The 22,687-nt window shown below is 36.2% G+C and overlaps 1 protein-coding gene across 2 annotated transcripts in view; it reads left to right on the plus strand.

Annotated features, from left to right (window-relative positions):
* The window catches only part of LOC106875973 (uncharacterized), a 45,746-nt gene that overhangs the window by 17,316 nt on the left and 5,743 nt on the right, over positions 1-22,687 (plus strand). Inside the window, exons 3-9 of one of the 2 annotated variants that reach the window (XM_014924317.3) lie at positions 2,287-2,415; positions 5,638-5,750; positions 8,764-8,881; positions 11,702-11,865; positions 12,806-12,865; positions 15,883-15,985; positions 19,317-19,481. In XM_014924317.3, the coding sequence (XP_014779803.1) occupies positions 2,287-2,415; positions 5,638-5,750; positions 8,764-8,881; positions 11,702-11,865; positions 12,806-12,865; positions 15,883-15,985; positions 19,317-19,481 (852 nt within the window). Of the gene's footprint in view, positions 1-2,286; positions 2,416-5,637; positions 5,751-8,763; positions 8,882-11,701; positions 11,866-12,805; positions 12,866-15,882; positions 15,986-19,316; positions 19,482-22,687 lie in introns of those variants that run through there. The other variant, XR_016243679.1, reaches the window with a different exon arrangement.

Consider the following 22,687-nt stretch of genomic DNA (forward strand, 5'->3'; position numbering starts at 1 on the left):
TAGAGAAAGCAGAGGACTGGCAATGACTTCAAAGGAATAAATGTAATGTATAAACTTAGAGAGAGTTGGAGGTGAATTGTGTGATAGGTGTAAAAAGCATTACAATGAAATCGACAGTACGTGGATTGCTAGAAATAGGAGCCAATACATTACCAACTCCCCCCACACACACACATTTCGTTTTTCGAAAATAAGAGCAGTTATCTGCAGAATGGTTAAATTAATTTAAATGACACAAAAAATTTGAAATATTATCAATTTTATTTAGTGTTTTCAGCAGTCAACATACAAACAACTTTGCTTTTTATAAGGATAGACAAGATAAGATATATATATATATTGGCAATTAGTAAGGGATTTCTCCAAATGTTCACTGGTTTGCTCCCAGTTAAGTATTCAAAATAGGTTATTCAACAGTTAGTTTACAAATCCAGTAATAATTCTCATATGATAAGAATTTAGAGCTATATTCTGTTGGATAATTCTAAATATATTACCTTTAACCGTATAGATTTCCTGGTGTATTTAATACCAATGAAAATAATAATAAAGCTTCAAATAGACCTACACATGTTTCTACTGCATCAGTTAGTAACTGTTGCACTTGCATGGAAAGCACCCACTACACTCTTGGAGTGGTTGGCATTAGGAAGGGCATCCCGATGTAGAAACTCTGCTAGACCAGATAGGAGCCTGGTGCAGCCGCTGGCTCTCCACACCTCAGTCAAACCGTCCAACCCATGCTGGCATGGAAAACGGACGTTAATCGATGATGATATATATATATATATATATATATATATATATATATATATATATACAGACAGACAGACAGAGTTATTCGTGATATACAGAAAGATCAGAAGACATGGTAAATTCGCAGCCGTTTAAATATCTTAATTGAACAAAGACTAATTTAGTATGCTTTTGTAAAAAAATATTGTTTTGCGTGAGTGTTTTCCCATGGATTAGACAGGTTTGACTGCGTCATGTCATGCTCCTTCATTATCTGGCACATACAACAACAGAAGAAAAAAAAACCTAACCCAGTCTGCTGTTGTTAATTACATATTATTTTTAGTATGTCTTTATAGCTAGCTTGATACATTTTCTGTCACCAACCATTCCACAGCATCAATACTTTTTATCATGCCACTGAAACTAGAGAAATTGTTTGATGTAGGACTAAAGTAGTTTCTCTAATCTTCATTTTGTTCTTTTTTTTCTCCCTTCCTCCTGTTTGGGAAGTTTTTTACAACCAGATTCTTTTATCACAACTACTTTATATAACATTGATTGAATGCAATTTATTATGCCACTGGTACTTGAGAGATTGTGTGTTGTGAGATTAAAGAGTCCTACTTCCAAACCTCTATTCATTTATTTGGCATGGTTTTTACCTTTAGAAACCCTTTCTGTTGCCAGCCTCATTGTTGACCAGGTTAATTTTATCATGTCACTACCAGCTCTAGAGTGTTTTGGGATAGTCTAAGTAACCCCCTCTATCCTGCATCAGTTTTTCAGTTGAGGGACCATATATTGCTCTACCAATGGGCTGACAATGGCAGTCTGAAACTACTGGGTAAAAATGTTGCTTCCATAATGTATGTAGACAGGATAAGGTTTATAGATGCAATCTACAAATGAAGTTTGTCTCACTGACATTACATAGTTTAGTTGTGAAGGGAGTATATATTGATAGAATTTAAAGAAATTAGTGGTAGGTGTAGAGGGCGTGTTCTGTTTCTATAATTTATAAACTAAAACTTTATGTTGATAAACTCATTTAAACAAGATTTACATATTTCATATGATCAACTAAATTAGAAAATAATGATAAGAATGGTTAATTATCTCAACTAAGTGCTTTAGCCCCTTATTCCATGCTTTTTCTCCTTATATAATATCCAAGAGTGTTAGCATATGGCTCAGTGGTGAGAGTGTTGCCCTTGTAATTTCAAAACTGTTGATTTGATTCCTAGACCAAGTTGCACATGGTGATCTTGAGAAAAACACTTTGTCTCATGTTACTCTGCAATTACTTTGACATCTGATGTGTAGCACAGTGTGCATGGGTACATGCAATGTTGATTTGATGGAGGGAGCGAGCTTATGTACAGCACAAACATTTGATCTTTATAAACAAATCATTCATGCAGAAATTGCTGAACCCTCACCTGTCATCTACAACAGGAATGTCCATGCTTATCCAAGAACTATTAATGATGTAAAAATTAGTTTTCTATAATGTCAGTAGATTTCAAAGAAACATTTTGCATGTTTCAGGTTGTCAGGAGGATTTGGATGTCTTCAAACCTTTTCCTAATGGAAAGTACCCAGAAAAGCCAGAGATTCTTGAACTAACAGATTTCCTGCGAAAAGACAAAATAGGAATAAAAGCTGTGTGGAATGCAAGTAAGAAAATTTCTCTTAATTTCTATAAGCCATTATGTTATAATCAAGTGGTGCATATCCATCAAAAAATGTTTGCTGCATAGACAAAGATTCCATTTCTTAAAGCAAATTAAGAAATTTAGTTTTTATATAGGTTTTGTACTAAATTTTATGTCAGATCTAGTTCTTAAGATTTGAATATTGTGATGTTTTATCTGTTATTATTGTATATTTCATTTAATTTTAATATTCTGTACTATATTCCAAGACCAGAATAATAAGAGGCAATTCTTTTGTAAGCTGAGTCTGAAGTCTGGTTTTGATTATCAATAAAATTTCTTTTCTTTTGGAACAAAGACTTTTGTAAAAGGCAGGACTATTCTTCTTGTGATAAATATGTAAATGTTATATCCTTATACCTCCAATATCATAGTATGGTTGCTATTGTCAACAATAGATAAAAAAAATTAACAAACACAATAACAAACACGCAGCGAACCAACAATCTTTTATTAACCAACAATCAATATTTCTAATACACTCACTCGAACTGTCAACTGTACCTTGACTTCGAAGACCAAACTATGAATTTCTGACTACGTGTCTGGAACACTGTATCACACAAACAATTCATATAGAAGCTTTATAGTTGTCTTAGTAGTCGGTTTATTGCACCTGCATACCTCTGGCCACTCTGTACAGCTGTCTACCATAATTAGATAGTAAGCACTGTTTGAAATTCCCCCATGATACCTGATGAAGGCTGGAGAGTACATCAATCGAAACGTTGTGTTAACAACAAACAAGATGAGGACAAATATCCATCAACTGTAAATAAGGCAAATAATAATACACATTTCTGTAATCTACTCGGTACTACAACACTTGGCGCATAGATCAGAATATCGTTGCATATTGAGAAACTACTCGAATTTGTATTTTCATTCCGCTTATTTTTAAACTTTCTTTCATTTTTATAATATGTTCATCGCCTACAAATTTTATTCTTATATTCTGTGCAGTCTCTGGCAGTTCTTGGATAGCATTAGTCATAATACTTTTTATTTCATTTTCTGTCTGCAGTGTGACTATCACAGTATCTTCTAATGGTTCCATATTTTGGGGAATTAGACAGTTTGCATGACCAATTTTTTTCCATGGAATATACTGCATTTTGAAATTGTAATTTAGTAATAGCTGGTTGTAGCTGGTTCATTGTATGGGTAGGTAACACTTTCTTTGATCCATAAATTGATAGCAATGGTCAATGATCTGTTTGTAACAGAAAACTTCTACCATGTAGAAACCTGTGAAATTTTTTTACAGCAAAGATAGTTGATAAGGCTTCTTTTTCTATCTGACTGTATTTTTTCACTGCTGCTATCAGTGAACATGAAACATGTCGTATAGCAAAACTGCTCCCATTCATGTAGCAAAACTGCTCCCATTCATGTAGCAATACTGCTCCAAAGGATCAGATGCTACAGGATCGAAATGCACTAGAGACAAATCTGCAATTAGAATTTTTTTTATTTCTTGAAACGTGTTGTGGCATTTAACCAACCAATTCCACTTTGCTTCCTTTTTTAATAAGTCATTCAGTGGAGCACTTAATTTGTGCATGTGAGGAATGTAGTTTTGGTAGTAGCTTGCCAGCCCAAGAAATGCTTGTAATGTAGGTATATTTGTTGGAGCAGGCATATTCTTTATTGCATCTCCCCTCAATGGGTCAGACCATCTACCATTTTTATCAATTATTTGCCCTTAGTACTTAATTTGAGGCAAAAAGAATTCGTATTTTTCTTCACTCAGAGTAAACCTGTACTGTTTAATTTTCTTAACCACAATTTTTATATGCTTCACATGCTGTTCATGTGAATTACTCTTAATCTATATATTGTCCAAATAAGGGATTGCAAATTCACAATCAGATAACATAGCTTCCATGATTTGCTGAAATATTGCTGGTGCAACCTTTAATACAAAAGGTAACCGGGTATATCTGTACAATCCTCTATGCGTATTTATTGTCAGATTCCTTGAGCATTTGTCATTTACTTTAATCAATAAATAAGTATTAGACAGATCCAATTTGGAGAAAACGTTTCCATCATTTAATTTTGTGTAAATGTTCTCTGGAGTTGGGAGTGGATGGTTGCATGTCCTTAGGTGACCAAGTCTGTAGTCAGGGTGGTTGCTCTGAGAGTGTAGTGGCTAGAATAAGGATAGCTTGGGCAAAGTTCAGGGAGCTCCTACCTCTGCTGGCAACTAAGGGCATCTCACTCAGGATGAAAGGTAGACTGTATGATGCATGTGTGCAAACTGTCATGCTACACAGCAGTGAAACATGGCCATGACTGCAGAGGACAAGCATAAGCTTGAAAGAAATGAAGCTAGTATGATCCGCTGGATGTGTAATGTCAGTGTGCATACACGACAGAGTGTGAGCACCCTGAGAGAAAAGTTGGGCATAAGAAGCATCAAATGTAGTATGCAAGAGAGATGACTGTGCTGGCATGATCATGTGTTACGTATGGATGAGGACAGCTGCATGAGGAAGTGCGACTCCCTAACTGTGGAAGGAACCTGTGAAAGAGGTAGACTCAGGAAGACATAGGATAAGGTGGTGAAGCATGACCTCCCAATATTGGGCCTCACAGGAGATCAAGATCTTTGAGGATATGCTGTGATTGAGAAGACCTGGCAACTAAAGTGAGATCACAGCCATGCATGTCTGACCCAGTTAAGAGTACCCCTGATGCATCATGCAATATGATATGCTTGAGAAGAACTGTTGAGTCAAGTAAAACCAATATTGTAGCTGTGACCAGTGCCCCCTGACTGGCTCCCATGCCTGTGGCACGTAAAAAGCACCATCTGAATGTTGCCGATGCCAGTACCCCCTGATATCCCCCACCCCGTGCTGGTGGTACGTAAAAAGCACTATCTGAGTGTGATCGATGTCAGGTCTGCCTCACTGGCACCTGTGCTGGTGGCATGTAAAAAACACCCACTACACTCTTGGAGTAATTGGCATTAGGAAGGGTATCCAGCTGTAGAAACTTTGCCAGATCAGAATGGAGCCTGGTGCAGCCGCTGGCTCTCCAGACCTCAGTCAAACCATCCAACCCATGCCAGCATGGAAAACAGATGTTAAACGATGAGGATGATTATGATACATGCATACATACATATATATACATACATATTTAAATATATATATTTATTATTTTATTTTAATAGATTTAACCCATTTAAAAGGATTTAAAATTGAATATGAATATAAAGATTCTGGTATAAAAATCTGTAGAATTTTGGACTTTTCTGAATATCTGAAGAACAAATCCATTAGTAATGTGAGTACGATTCTATCTTTAAAGAATCTTTCTTTAACCCCAGGAAGGTGGTCATCTACATGGATAATATTACTGACCCTGCATGTTGTATTGTTGATTTGCTGAAGATGAAATTATTTTTTAGCCCTGATCAAGCTGACTTTTGATCAGAGGTACTTCAGTCTTGACCACCTTGTATTTCATTCATACAGAGTGTTTCAAGGGATACATTTACAAATACCTTCATTTTACAAACAGGATGGGAAGTAATTTGAGGGGTATCTAACTGTTATATTTAGTAGGCTAAGCAACCATATAGAAGTTCTCTCATTGGCCTGGTGAAGTTGAAGTATTTGGTGATGTTGAACTAAATTTTAAGGTTGATTATAAAGATAATGTTAGAGACAAAGGGACTGACGTGGACTCTTGGAGTGAAAGTTCTATTTTGGATGTTACTGAAGGAAGGGACTTCTGACGAAATGGTTTGGTAAATATTTGTTCCTTTTCAAGGAAAAAATTAGAAGATTAAAGAAAGATGTGAATGTTTTTTGGCTTGGATTGTAGAAAGTAGAAGTTGTTGAGCATTGAAGGTTATAAAAGAACTAATGTAGAGGAGATGTTCCTAATGAAGTTTACACATGTGTAACATGTATGTAATGGGTCTGCTATTACATGACTTTGTGAAGACTAACATCAACAACAGATTTAAAGTAAGCATGTCTAAAGAAGAATTATCACATTTCTTTGTATCTAAAAGAGTAGGCATTCCTTGCTACATAAATGGTAGTCAGCAATATTGAGGAAAGGTAATTGTGACTTCAATATTTTTGATGAAAAAAGTAACTGAGACAGAAGTTAGGAAGATCAGCAAGGTTCTAATATACACAGGTAAAAAAAACTATGAATGTTGTTGATAATGATAAATGTCAGTGAAGGTGAGAAGTGCAAGAAGCTTTGGTCTAAGATCTTAAAATACCTGCAAAATATGTGTTGTCACTTCAAATGATATCAATATTAATATAAATGGACCAACAAAGAATCGTTTACATAATCCTTGTGGAAGAAGACTGCAGTAAAATATTCTTAATAATGATAATTGGATTAAGATAATGGAAAATGATAACTGAGTAAAATAGCTGAGTGTTTCTATTTTTTAATATAGTTAAAATTACTGTTATAAAGTTGTGAAGGAAGGGGGAAGGAAGGATGAGGGACTGAAGTTGAGGGGAAATGACATCACTTCCAGAAGTGGTGGGTTCAAAACAGTCTCTTTTTTGTGAGTGTGTTGTGAGCAGTGGATGTGTGTTGAGAATGATCTGAGCGCTGTAATTCTTTCTGGCTAGAGCTTGGGTGGAGGACATACGTGAATACTACCATTAAGTTTTGCTGGTTCCTGTGACCTGATGCTTGGAGGGATCATTGCCTGTAATAAGGGTTCTGGTGGGTATGGGTTACACAACAACCCTGGTGACTGCAAGAATGGTCGAGATCTGATGAGGAAGCACCAGTGTCAATACAGTGGATGGTAAGGAGATCAGGTGTAAGGGCATCAGCAAAGTGGAACTGGGGGTACAGGAGTTGGTGTTGAAGCTGTAGTCGATTGTAGTCAGTGAGGTGGTGGACAGTGTTGACATAGTAGTTGGCACGGATGTGATTGTATGTTTGGGTAGCATGATGGTTGGTGGGACAGGAGTGAAATTTGGGGAATGGTATTCCACATGCTGTGAGTGTGGAGCTGAGGATGAAGGCTGTAGGAGTGACAGGTTACTGTCAGAGAGAGGGAATACCATAGGTGCAATTGAAGATGAGGGCTTCTATGCTGAGTTCGATGGTGAAAGATGGATGGTGGAGTACTTCTGGAAAGAAGACACCCCCACCCCCATACCGAGAAACAGTGCAAGTTGCTATGAGCACACTTTGAAAGGAAAAGCCAGGTTCAGGTTTGAGAGAGAGGTGGATAAAGGAGGGAATTTTGATACTATAGAATGAGGAAGTGATGCGCAGTGTGCTGCTGCTGCTGATGGTTGTATTTTAGCTGACAAAGAATAAAGTTTAACCAACGCTAGACTTTATAGAGTTGAATGAGCACATCTCCTGCCATATGGGTGGCGAGGCAGCTGTGGAAGTGGAGGCAAATGATAGGAGCAACTACAATTGTCAGCCTCAAGTCAGCCTATCTGCAGCTCCTCATGTCGGAGAAGTTGTGGAGGTATCAGCTAGTAGAACATACTATATAACTTGAATAGGTTTCAGCTTGAGTTCATCATCAAAGATCATGGCAAAGGTTCTCAAGGTAGTTTTAGGGTAACAGGCCAAAGTGGAGCAGGCTACTTGCTCATATATTAATGAGATGATAGTGTAGCATCAACAGAAGAAAATATTCCAGTACAAATGGAGACACCTGAGTGTGGTGCTGCAGTAGCCAGAGGTGGAAGGGGTCACATCTGTACAGATCAGAGATGAAGTGTGGGTGAAGTCTCCTAGTGCTCAGTGCACAATTCAGTGGGAGAAAGGGAAGGTGACCATAATCAGTACTTGAAATAATATATCAATGGATGGAATGCCATGCTACATCTTGGACATTCAGAGGGTTGTTAATTCCTCTGATGATGAAGAGGTGGGAGAGGCTGGCCCTGTGATCTTGTGAAGATCTCAAAGGGAATGTCAAAGCCCCACCCTCCTTCCCTGCCACAGGTGGACGGTCGTGTTTGAAACAGAATAGAGAAGCAGTGGTTTTTAGATCAGTAGGGAAGGGGTCAGGAAGGATGAAGAACTGGAAGTGAGGGGAAGTGACATCATTTCAGGAAGCAGTAGGTTCTATTTCTTTCTGGCCAGAGCTTGGGTGGAGCACATGTGTTGAAGAACTGTTAAGTTTTGCTGGTTTTCATGACCTGAGACATGGAAGGACCATTGCTGATTGCATCACAAGGTAAGAGTAACCTTTATTTGTGCCTTATAACTACAAAAATTTCATTAAAGCGAAATATTTTAAATACTCTATTATATTGGTAGAATTTTAAAAATTTATTTGCAGCATACCTTTGAATTTGAAATATATCCTGTAAGAAAAAATAAAGAAATTTTGGTTCATCTTTATCCGTTGCCGGAATCTGAAAACAATTCTCCTCCTGCTCAGGAAGTTGATACAATCAGTAAGGAACCTGAAATTATTATTTATTTAAAATCTTGGAGGAAACTGGTAGCATCATCATCATCATTTTCACCACCATCACCACTATCACAACCACCACCACCATCATCATCGCCACCGCCCTCATAACAACCATCATAGATCTCTTGGCATGATCTTGGAGAGGGTTGTATCATCAGAGTCATCAGTTCTTGTTTGGAATTTCTGCTACCTAGAAGGGCTAGGGACCATTCTCACCATGTCTCGGCACAGTTTCCTTGGCTGGATGCTCTTTTGAGCACCAACAACTTGACAGAATATACTGTTACCTTTTATCATGGCACCAATGCTAGACAGGTTGTCATATCTTTGGTAAGACTAAATAATTATCTGTATGCTCTCTACATTTATTCTAGACATTGTGACCAAGAACAGAGGGATAACATGGACAGAACCAGAGTAAGAGAGGAAAGAGTGAGAAGAGGAAAACAGAGTAATGTGAGAGAGAGGAGGCATGAAACATGATGGAAGAGAGATAGTGATAAAGACCTATGAATGGCATGATAGAGAAAGCAAGAGTGATAGGCAGGAGACAGTCTCTGTCTTTTTAGTATATCAACTCACATAAGTCGTCTCATATAGTGATAGGATGAAGAGTGAATGTTATATGAGAGAATAATAATGAGGAGTAGGAGTGCAATAGGGAAAACTTAACAAGTGAATAATGGAAAAGCGATCTAAACACAGACATTATACAACCATGCCATCTTATTGTCCAGTTTGCTCTGATTTTATGGATGATTGCATTGATCTTCCTCAACATCATAAGTTGCTGCTCAGTATATTTTTTTTGTTGTCTTTTTCATGAGATTCTCCCTCTTTAGATCAGTGTTCACCTCTTTGTTCCATGTTATTCTTAGTCTAATCCTAATTTCCTTCACAAACACCAGATTACATGGGATCCCATCCACTTTGATCTCTTGGTATTTCTTCATACAACTGACATCTTTCATATGCATCACATATCCATAGCAGCATAGTTTTCTTTCTTACACAGAACAACTTGTGTCCAAGTTTGCTCTCAGCTCATTTATGCCTTGTTTGTCATGCGTACTAAACATTACGCATCCATTGGAGCATGCTTATTTCATATTTCTGTAACCTTTGCAAATCTTTTGTATTCAAGCCCTACATCTCATTACTGTACAACATCACACTTGATACAAAAGCATCATACAATCTACCCTTCTCGCTGACCAGTTTGCTTTAAAAAAACCCTTGATTTGTTTTGGTTCGGAAATATTAATTGATACATGCATTTGATATTATTGATAAATTAGATATAATTGGATATAAAATTGCATAGAACAGAATTGAGCAGGAGATAAAGACAAATAACTTCACAAAAAATATATATTAGTGACAGAGGCAGTATTAATTCTGAGATATATTTTTTCCCACTTAAACATGGATGTTCTGTTAGAACAAACTTTACAGCAATAGATGTCATGAGAGAAACTCACATATAGGCTTTTGGTGAAAAATGCATGCTTGTTTATTTTTATCACCAGCAGGGCAATAAATCCCCACCCAAAAGGTTTACAAAAGAAATTTCAGAAAGAAAAGTGAAAATCTAGTATTGAAAAACCTGAAATTAAACTTGGTAAAAACTAAAGTTTTAGCAAGTAGGAAAGACAGACACTGATACCATCAAGAAAATTACTCTATTTGATATGCAGAAAAAGAATAGGTAGAAATTTCATATAGCACGCCCATTGTAAACTATGGATGTAAAACAGGTGTAGTGGGGTCACTGGCTTACAGAGAAGGTAGACTTTATATGCATAGGAAAAGTCTGCAGTTAGAGCTTATGTAAAATAATGTCTTTTAAATGCTCAAAATACCTTTTAGTTGATAATTATTTTTACCTAGTTGACCTAGGTAACTGGGTGTTCCAAAAGCATAGAAGCTGTAGGAAGAATGAGGTAGTAAATGTTGTCATTGATGATGAAGTAGAAGGCTAAAAATTATTTGTTATTTCTATATTTTAATGTTGATTTTTAACTGGACTACATATGTAGCTAGTATTATTGGATTCAAATTTTGCCACAAAGTTTGCAAGTTTAGGGGAAGGAGAAAGTCAATTACATTGACCTCAGTGCTCAACTGGTACTTTTTTTTATCAGAATTCTGCCAGTTCACTTCCTTATGTAGCCAGTAATATTGGTATTCACATGTATTTACTAAAACTGATGTATATTCTATGGAAGAGCATTGAAGCTGATTTCTTAACACCTGTCTAATTGCACAGAATTATATTAGTAGGAAGAATGACTTTCTGCTGTTAATGATTCTAGACATTCACAAACATTCCTGCTGCAAGTTTCTGACATTTGAAAGAACATGGTAATCTTAATGTTAAAGATGAGATTAACAATAAAGATATTGAAACTTGTTTGTGGGAATGACTCTTGTAATATTGTTGGAACAATGGCTTGCTTCAGTAGGTTCCATAGAACCTTGTAGTGTGCAACCAGTTGAGATACATGGTGTAGTATAGATGCTTTTTTCTTTCTTTTTCTTTCCTTCTGTTTTTTTTCTTTTTTTTCTGTGCTCATGTTTGTTTTTCCTTTATATTTGTATTTGAATGTGGGTTTTTTTTCTTGTATGTTTATTATAATGTAATTATATAAAAGCTTTCAACAACCATTGAAATATTGACATGAAAATTATAATCTTAAATATTTCCTTTTTTGTTTAAATTTAGTCAGCCTTGGCCTATTTTAACAACATTTACTATCTGTGTAATGTTCACATAAATGGTTTCCCTTTACTTTTGCAGTGTGTCGTGAATGGACAACTCTAATAAATTACAGACTAAAAGAGGACAAGTTAATTGTGGATTTTGAACAAGGACCTTCAAAGTGTAATATAAAAATGTATGATATAAGGCTTTATGATGGACAGTTACAAGTTTTAAAGGAGGCGACTGTCAATTCTTCCAAGGTTTGTCATTTTTTCTCTGTTGCAGTGTAATTTGTAAATTATCAGTAATGAAATAGAGAAATATTTCTTCTTTTTTAAGGCAAATTATTTCCCTGTCTTGACTTATATTATTCATTAATCAGTTTTAAGTAGAGATCTATTGCATAAAACCTCTATTGGTTTACTGATTTACCATGTCTTTGAATTTCCTTCCATAGAAAATGTAGAGGCTTCTTACACAGATTTTATAATCTCTCATTAAAGTGTTCTCAGTAGAACATTTTATCCCATTTTTGTCTGGGATTAACAAGTAAAATGATCATAAGCTTGTTGCTTATTTCTCTAAATTATTTTTCTTGAGAAGATTTCATTTTAAACATTTTATTTTCAACCTTTACCATATTCCACATGAAAAAGGAGATTAAAATTTCATATCATTCAAAAATTATTTTAATATGAACATATTAAAAATAAGTTTTGAAGAGGTTCTACTAAATTACTTTATATTTCCATTCTTTGATGTCTTTTAACTAAGTATATTCTTGATAATTTATTTTGTCAGCTCAAATAACTTTGAACTTTGTATTAATACAGTTCTACACAGTCCTGTCATTTTCAGTAAATTCTCGCCATGAAACTAAGTATTGAAATTATGTTTCTATTATTCAACTAGTTCTAGTTCTGACTTAAAAACAAAACAAAGAAAACTAGTTTGTGGATGTTTTGTAATTACATAAAGAATGATGATTCTTCTAAGTATATAAACACTACTACTAAAAAAAAAAAACTTTCTTTCTTGTTTCAACTATTAAATTAGTAGTGATTTTTGTCTTGACTAAAACTTAATTTTAACCATTGAATTCGGTGAAATATAAATCATTTCACCAAACTTAATGGTGCCAGAATAATTAATATATCTATAAATTCTTAATTTTTTTTCCCTTTTTTTTGTCTTTTTAAGACGACCACAAGATTAACCCATGAATTTCATGGAATATGTTCTGGAACCTACTTCATAACTGTAAGTTATTCTCCATATTGGTCTTTGTTTACTACATTTTGTTAAATTATTACATTTGATAAGAATTCTGTTAATTTGGATAATTGCATGAATTGTTTTACGTGTTCCCTAATGTAAACTGAAAAATATGAATATATGATGAATAAGGATGTTTATTACTTTAAGTCAAAATGTTGGGTATGCTAACCATATCCAAAAGGTAACTAAATTGCTAAAATTTACATTAAGTATTGATGGTTACCTTATATAGTTAGAGACCATGGTGATAATGGAAAAACTTTGCACTTCAAAGGTTATCTTATATGGTTGCTTATCTTTGATGTTGTTTCTAAGAAACCTTTACCATTTTAAAACATTGACATATCATCATCATCATCTTTTGAATGTCTATGTATTTTCAAGGGCCAAAAGAGAGTATGTTGAAGTAGAGTCCTTCTACAGCCTGATGCTCTTCCAATCATCAACCTCTACTTTTCCAAGGGAGGTAATAATTTCCCATACTATTGGACAACTGAAACCCCAGACATGTTTTATGTATGAAACTGGAAACACATGACAGCCTCTTGTTTATAGAGATCGTGTAACAAGTCAAGGTATATCAGGAAGCTTGGATATCCTTTCGTTATGGATTGTAAGTCAATGACACTGACAGAAGGCTTTTGTTTATAAGCCAGCAAACACAAGGGAAACACATACACATATAGATAAACACACACATGCATGCATGTATACATATGTATGTAAATATGTACATACCTGTGGAGGTGCATGGCTTAGTGGTTAGGGTGTCAGCATCATGATTGTAAGATTGTGGTTTTGATTCCTGTACTGGGCGACGTGTTGTGTTCTTGAGCAAGACACTTCATTTCATGTTGCTCCAGTTCACTCAGCTGGCAAAAATTAGTAACGCTGCGATGGACTGGCGTCCCGTCCAGCTGGGGAACACATACGCCATTGAAACCGGGACACCAGGCCCATGAGCCTGATCTTCACCACATTAAACACTTCTACAGATATTAGTTCTCTGAAAATTGAAAAGTGGGCAGCTTTTTCACCCTATAACTCTTATTATTTGAAACTCCACAAAATATCCATAGGGCCTCTCCCTCAAAGTGAAAGGTAGATTGTATGATGCCTGTGCTCAGGTTGCTATGTTACATGTCAGTGACTGCAGAGGAGATACAAAGGCTGGAAAGAAATGGAACCAGCATGCTCCACTGGATGTGCAATGTTAGTGTGCATGTGCGACAGAGTGTAAGTGTCTTAAGAGAAGAATTGGGTTTAAGAGGCATCAGATGTAGTGTGTAAGGGAGAAGACTATGGGGGGAACCTGTGGAAGGGGTAGACCCAGGAACATGTGGGACAAAATGGTGGGAAAGGGTCTTCAGATGTTGAGCCTCACAGAGGAGATGACAAGGGACCGAGACTTCTGGCAATTCGTTGTGCTTGAGAAGTCATGTCAAGCTAAGAGAAATTGTGACAAGCCATGCCCCCCTGACCAAATCTGTCCTCTGTCAAAACTCCCCCACCATCTTCTCATCATCCACCATCCCATCATATCACCTATGATCACTACCCACTATAGGCCCCTCCTCTCTCCTTCAATTGCCTGTTTGCATACTCTGTGCCCTCACATACCTTTTATATCCCACTACCTTCCACTCCAATTTCTCTTACCATTACTTACTAATGACCCTTTCCTCATCTCTAGATATCTCCTCTTACACTCTTATGGAACATCCCCTTCTCTCTACTCTGTACCATTTACACTCCTCCCATCACTACCTGAGGGTAGGTCCCAAAGCATCTCCAACTCCATCTCTCTCTCTCTCTCACTCTGACTCTCTCACTCTGACTCTCTCACTCTGACTCTCTCTCTCCTCTCGTTTCTTACTGGGTTGCCAAGTATCTCCTCTATTGTAAGACACCTCTCTCTATGCCTCTATTATACTCTAACCTCTCAACTGGCACAAAGCCCCTTCCCATGGTTTCACTCTCTCTCCTAGCTGAGAGGTCTTCATCTTGCAAGTTACTGGATGACCCTACTGATGTCAGTACCAGTACTGATGCCACATAAGAAGCACCCAGTACACTCCTCTACTAAGTGATTGGCATTAGGAAAGGCATTCAGCCCTGGAAATCATGCCAAAGCAGACAATGGAACCTGGTGCAGCTCTCTGGCTTGCCAGCTCCTGTCAACCAACCAGCTCATGCCAGCATAGAAAACATGTTAAATGATGGTAATCATGATGATCGAAGAAAGGAGTTAACAGAACATATTACAATTGTTTCATCACTATTCAGTATAACCAATTTTGTATGATATTGTAATCATGTTGGCAACTATTGATTAATTTTCATGTGTTATGTAAGATTTCTTTTATTGCACATTTTAGAAATGATTCCTCAGAAATCCATTCAAAATAATATCAATTTTTAAAGAATTCTGAGAAATCATTTAAAAGGAATTCTGGATTTGATTGATGTTGTTTGGACTCTAACAATACATTTCCTTTATTCTGTTGTCTGAAGATCAAAATTTTAAGACTAACTTGAGTTTGTTTGCTAGGATTATCATCATACTTGTCATTATTTAATGTCTCTTTTTTTTCCATGCTGGAATGAACCAAATGTTTTGACAGGAACCAGTGAGCCAGAGGGTTGTGCCAAGCTACAACATCTGCTTTGGCATGGTTCCAACAGCTGGATGTCCTTTAAAATACCAACTACTTCACAAAGTATGCCGGGTGCTTTTTTTTTTTTTTGTGGCACCAGCACTTGTGAGAACACGAGTGAGTATAGTATTGAAGGAGGTGAAAGTAGGACAGACGGACAAGAGCAGGTGTCTTGCCGAAGAGGTGAATACATGTGGCTTCCCCAACTGGGAAGAGAGAAAGATGTGAGGTTAAAGCACAAGGATATGTTATGATGAAAGTATTGAAGCTTCTCTCTCATTTGTTTTGTTTGTTTATTTCAATATTTATTCATTGGATGTCTTTTTTCTTTTCATTTTAAAGGTTGAAATACTTGATGAAGATCCCTTCAGCAACTGTATTTGTGTAAACAGGAAGCAACAATGTGGTGGAGGATGTTATCGGTCGAAATCTAAAAACTTTACGAGTAAGTGAAACTAAATCAATGCCAAAGAAACATTATTAAAATACAGGTTATGTATTGTGCATTTTGCATAAAATGTCTGGAAATCAGCAATGAAGGTTGATGGTAGGTGGGTGGATATAGAGTCTGCGGGAGTTTCAGAGTAATGTAGTTTGTATGATGGTGGCAGTCATGAGTAAGGTGCTTAATGGACTTATGGGGAATAAGATAGAGTATTAGTAATGGAAGGAAATAGGGGTTATGGGTAGCTAGTCAGTTCAGCCAGTTAGGTGGTGGATAGCTAGCTGCTTGAGAGGAGATAATAGTGGTATGAAAAAAACGAGGCATTCGTAATTTGAAAAGAGGCGAGCATTTGAAGATTACTGATAAATGTAGGGTTGGTTTCTGATGTGGATATATTTTTCTGCTGTCTTAAATGTAGGTCTATAGGGATGAGAATACTGTCCTTGATTTGGAAGCAGTAATTTAGTGTAAAATAAATTTGTATGTTTCATAGAGTTTAGCAGTTGGTCAGAGAGTAAATATTTGAAATGATAACTGAATAATATTTGTCTTTTGTCAATGAAATGGAACTAAAAGATCTGACGAGATCAATAACTTTAATTTGGCATAGACATCCACTAAGTGATAAAGATTAGTGTTATCAAACCAGGGTAAGTGGAACAAAAGTGATGTAATAATAAGTACTCTCTAATATTATCAACTAAGCATAGTTGAAAATCTAATAATCTTTTATTTCAAATCACACCTGGTAGAATAAAAACAGCATTGTAATTTACTTACATAATAATATATATTTGGATTTATAACATCTAGATATCCAAGGAACCTCTGCACTTGTATATTCATCTGATCAATTCTGCTAAATTTCCAGGTATCATTTTAGTTATTAAACAGTCAAAAAATTCACAAAACTGACATTATCGAAACCCATCATTTTCCATGATAAACCCTGAAAGGTATTTGAAAGTCTAATTTAGTTATTTGTGTGTAATTAATATTTATCTCTAGTTTACTTCTTAATCCTAAATATTATTTTTCAGTTAACTAGTTATAATTAAGAATTACTATGACCACTGCAAAGATGTTTAGTTCAAGTGACTTATGTGTGAGTGAGAGAGAGTCTGGGGGGAGAGTCCTTCTCTTTTGGTGCCTTATAACTTAACACACTCACTGGTAAAATTTCCACTTATTTCTTTTTTATTTTTCTAAAATTTTCGTTGCATCTTGCAAACTTTTCAATGGTCAATGACACAGGAGTGGCTGTGTGGTAAGTAGCTTGCTTATCAACCACATGGTTCCAGGTTCATTCCCACTGTGTAGCACCTTGGGCAAATGCCTTCTACTATATCTTTGGGCCGATCAAAGCCTTGTGAGTGGATTTGGTAGACGGAAACTGAAAGAAGCCTGTCATATATATGTATGTGTGTGTATATGTTTGTGTCTGTGTTTGTCCCCCCAACATTGCTTGACAACCGATGGGGGTGTGTTTACATCTCCGTAACATAACGGTTTGGCAAAAGTGACCAATAGAATAAGTACCACGCTTCTAAAGAATAAGTCCTGGGGTCGATTTGCTCGACTAAAAGGCAGTGCTCCAGCATGGCCACAGTCAAATAACTGAAACAAGTAAACGAGAAAAAATAAAAGAGTAAAAGAGTCGTTGACTCTGTCTGTTACTCCTTTAGAAAAATAAAAAAGAAATAAGTGGAAATTTTACTGGTGAGTGTGTTAAGTTATAAGGCACCAAAAGAGAACGACTCTCCCCAGACACAACAGAATATGTTTCAACACACGAACTCACATAAACAATTTTGCAAACCAAATTCAAAAATGAAATATATATATATATATATATGTATAATGGTCTGTCAAATGAAAGGCACCAAAAGTAAAATCATTAATGAGATATCCATATGTTGTTTATCCAAAAACGTTTATAACAATTGGGACTCTAAAGAGCGAAGGATCTGTTGGTTCTATTGCATTTTCATAGGTCAATTAACTACTGTTAAAAACAAGTTCTTAATATTACAAAGTAAGAATGCTAAGCAATGATATGTATAAATGCAATGTTATTAACAATTCAAATATGCTTGTGGCATGTTTGCACTAATAAACAAGCCTTTCACTGTGTTGACATTCCCATTATTGACAATGTTTGCAGCGCCCCCTTTCCATCGTCAACGACGAGAAATTTTCTCCATGACCAAACACTGTGAAGTTCTTAATGTTTCTACCAGAGATCTAAATGGCTAGTCACTTATTGACGTCATCAATTCTTGACAAAGTCCTGTTGTTGTTTATAGTTATTTGGTTTCAATTCCTAAACTGTGAGTTGGTGTTTAGGACTCTACTAACATTAATGAGCTTACATTAAACAAGCTCATAATTATTTCTTCCCACATAATTACATACCATCTCAAGCTATGTATTTAATATGCAAGCACCAGATATTCAGCCCATCTCTAATCACTAGCAATACTTATTTTTTTTGCCTTAAATCTATACTAAACCAAGATGTCTCTACAAAACATTAAACAACTTTTGTGCATTACACAAAACATTTTAATGGTTTTCACTAGACATGTAAGAGATAAAAGAACAATGCTGATAGAGGGCTGAACATGCTGGGTCAATCCCTGACCTTACATTCAGTCAGAGTAAGGCAATTTCAACAGTAGTTAATAGTAATGTGTACAATAAATCATAAACTGTGCCAGCTCAGCTTGGCTTCACAATTCACACTCAAACATAAGATCTTTCTTTTTCTATCTGGTTTGCAAGATTCTTTATGTGAGTTCGTGTGTTGAAACAGATTTTGTTATATCTAGGGAGAGTTGTCATGCCAATATAATTAACAAACAAAACAATCAGATTTTGAACCAGTGTGTGTGTTAATTATATTAGCATGATGATGATTCTACCTAGGCACAACAAAATAAAGTCCTTACTTTTATTGTAAATGATTTAAAACAATGCTTTTGGAAATGTGGCATAGTTATGTGTCCTAATCTATTATTGTTGCCTCTGTAAACATCAAACCATCCTCAAAAACTGATACCAATACTCTAAAAATGAAATTACAACACCATCTTTAAAATATTGAATCTACTATATTGTGGAAACAAACAGAAAACACTTAAAAATTGAAATAACTGCAGCATTGATGGCTGCATGTGCTTAAATTTTGTGCTGTGTTATAATTTAAGCATAATGAATTGAAGCTAACATCTGTTGAACTAATTTAACAATATTTTTGTTTATTGAAGTTAACATGACATTTAAAAAAATTATTTGCAATTCTATCTTTGACTTGTATTTTATTTTTTAGTTTTTGGTTCATCATCTACAATGTCATCATCAGTAAATGTGACTACAGCTAAGATGGGTTTTACAACAGAAACTAACAGCACTTTTAAATTAACCATATTCTTCGCTATTATTAGTGTTATGATCGGTCTGCTACTTTTGGTTCTTAGTTTTTACTGTTGCAAGCGTGAGTACACAATCTTTGTTCAGATTTATGTGTGAGCAGGATCACCGGATGATGCTTGGTTGGTGAATGTCTGGGAAGAAAGTGTAGTGTGATCTTTGTAAGAATGGGAATTTGTTAGAAATGATAAGTCATTGGTAAAAGGAAAAAAAAGTGTGAAAGACAAAAGTGACTTGTGGGCCACAACTGAATTAATAGAATGAAGGAAGGAAGGAGCTCTGTCAACACATGCCAAGATAGTGCAATCTAATGGGAAGCTACTGAGCCAAAACACGAAAGACAAGTGGAAACGATAAAAGGAAAAATTTCAAAAAAAAGATTCACATGCCAGACTTCCTTAAAAGCTTTATTGATTTTGACAACATCATTCACCAAATTTCTCCAAGACAAGAATCAAATCAGTAATGGGTGAAAGAGAAAAGTAAGTTACTAGTGCATCTGGCTTTATGGAACCCAGGAAACCATATCAGTGGTCATTAAGGAAAAAGAAGGAGGTTCAATGTCTTGGAGGATATTGTTGCTGATGGCTGCATTGATTATGTTAGAGATGTTATAAGTAGGTGTGCTCCAAAAATTAGTTTGCTGGGTCAGAGAGGTCACTTTTCATGGAAATGGGATACACTTTAACATGTTTCCAAAGATCAGGATAGATTTCTATAGAGAGGGAGAGAATCTATTGTTATTCTCACTAATTACTATAAATCCCATCAATGGAAGAAATATAAACCTCCAGATACATTTCACAAAGTGATAGTGATTAATTGAGAAGGAAATTACAAATAGACAAAAGCTGATATGTGCACACGTGTGTGTGTGAGTGTGTGCGTGCATGCATGCGCTCACACACACACACACACACACACACACACACACTCACTCTCTCTCTCTCTCTCTCTCTCTCTCTCTCACATACACTTAAATTATATTCTGTTATCATAAAAAAGAATATATTCAATAGTCTGGCCCTAGGCACACTTGGCCTGAAAGACTATTGGAATGGTGATGATTGGAATGTCTTTGACTGTAGGTCTAATTTATCACAGCTGTCTTGTTACTAAACCACAGCATTCTACACCTTTACTAAGGCATAAAAAATTTACACGCTAAAGATATTCAAGCAAGATCGTTCGTCGCTGTCCTGGCACGTAAAAAGACATTCGAGCAAGATCGCTGCCAGTGCCGATGGACTGGCTCCTGTGCAGGTGGCACATAAAACACACCATTTCGAGCATGGCCGTCGCCAGTACCGTCTGACTGGCCCTCGTGCCGGTGGCACGTAAAACACCCACTACACTCTTGGAGTGGCTGGCGTTAGGAAGGGCATCCAGCTGTAGAAACTCTGCCAAATCAGATTGGAGCCTGGTGTCGCCTCCTGGTCCACCAGTCCTCAGTCAAACCATCCAACCCATGCTAGCATGGAAAGCAGACGTTAAACGATGATGATGATGATTGTCTACAGTAGTGGCTGGCTTATGCCAGGTGTTGGTAAACAGTTTGGGATGCAGACCAGATTGAAAATGTTTTTGTTTTGCAGGCTGCGGGGCATTAAAATGAAACAATGACCATACAGGGCTATAGAAATAGCTTCCTATTTTGATTAATATTTTTCTCTATATAAGTCATTAACATAGAATAAAATATTTTTCACTGATGACATAGGGAATAATGAAAAGAACAATTATCTCTTAATACCATTATATCTTTAATTTTTTTCTTGTTTCAATCATTGGACTTTTTCTAAAGCCTAGTACTTATTCTATCAATCACTTTTTCTGAAGTGCTAAGTTACAAGGACATAAACAAACCAACACCAGTTGTCAAGTAGTGTGTGGGGACAAACACAAAGACACACACACACATACACACACACATATATTCATAGCAAGCTTCTTTCAGTTTCTGTTTACCAACTCATGAGGCCATAGCTGCTTCTTCTCTGTTTCTTGATATCCTCTCATCTCTTTCACATACCTATTCTATCCACTGTACTATGTTGTTGCCAGTTTAACTAACGATGGTAGTAGATCTCGCCTATTCACTCTACCATGCTACTTTTGTAATTTGAAATGGCTTTGGGCTTGTCTCGCCCATTTCTCAATCACATATTATTTCTCCTCTTCGCCGCAATGTAGGATGCCTTAGGCCCTATATGGGTCCAATAACTTTTACCACTATCCTTATTCCTCTACTACTAGGCCAAAGTATAAGGAACTGCATTAGATCTGTTTGTATACAATACACCCCACTCCATCACTGAGCCTTTATCATTGTCCACCTCTATTACTATCCGCACTACTCGCTCTTCCTTCCTCTATCACCTCTCTCCCCTCTCACTTTCTCCATCTACCCACCCAGACCCTTCTTTTGTTGTTAATCATTATACTTGTTGGTGTAGGTCAGTGGTTCCCAATCACTTTTGAACTATGGACCCCTTTGATTCCTATTTTACTCAGGCGGACCCCCACAGCCATTCAGTGTTTAAAAAAAATCCTCTTATATTTTTATAATTAAATATTATTAGGGATTTTATTTAAAATATGTTGAAATATTTTGTGTATTGTAGAAGTATAATTAATTTATTACACATAAATTTTAACAACAAAATTTTGTATGGACCCCCTAAGAGTCATGTGGACCCTGGTCTAGGTACTAAAGGAAAGAACACATCATAGTGTGGGTAAAATGAAATGTTTTTAGCTTTATAAGGTACTGGGCAACCTCATTAATCCTGGAACCACAATAAAAATGCACTCAGCACACTCTGTAAAGAGATTCACAAATGAGTGAATGGACGATTGAAGGGTCTGTATGGTTTTGCAGAAGACATGACAGTTTCTTTTATTTCAGGACCATAATTATGTGCACCCCATACATTCTGCAAAATGGTTGGGATAGGAAGGACACCCAGTTATAGAAACACAAGCCAAAGGGGAAATATACAAGCAAGACATGGTCTTTGACTCATCTAGGAGAGTAGTGACCCTGAAGATAAACTGATGCAGTCTGTGTCTAGTTTACCCCACGAAAAATAAATGTAAAGTAACTGTGTGTATGTATGTATATATACATACATAAGAGAATTGACAAAACCAGGAACTTCCAAGGCCTCAGGTTTTATTTCGGAGATTTCCTTCTCCTAGGTAGATTACCAACCAAGGTTAAAGAGCTTCTACCTGCCCATGAGGTAAGCTGTCCCATTCTGTCTTTGG

This window comes from Octopus bimaculoides, chromosome 11 (genome assembly GCF_046866305.1).
Source record: "Octopus bimaculoides isolate indiv1 chromosome 11, ASM4686630v1, whole genome shotgun sequence".
Classification (NCBI taxonomy): Eukaryota; Metazoa; Mollusca; class Cephalopoda; order Octopoda; family Octopodidae; genus Octopus; species Octopus bimaculoides.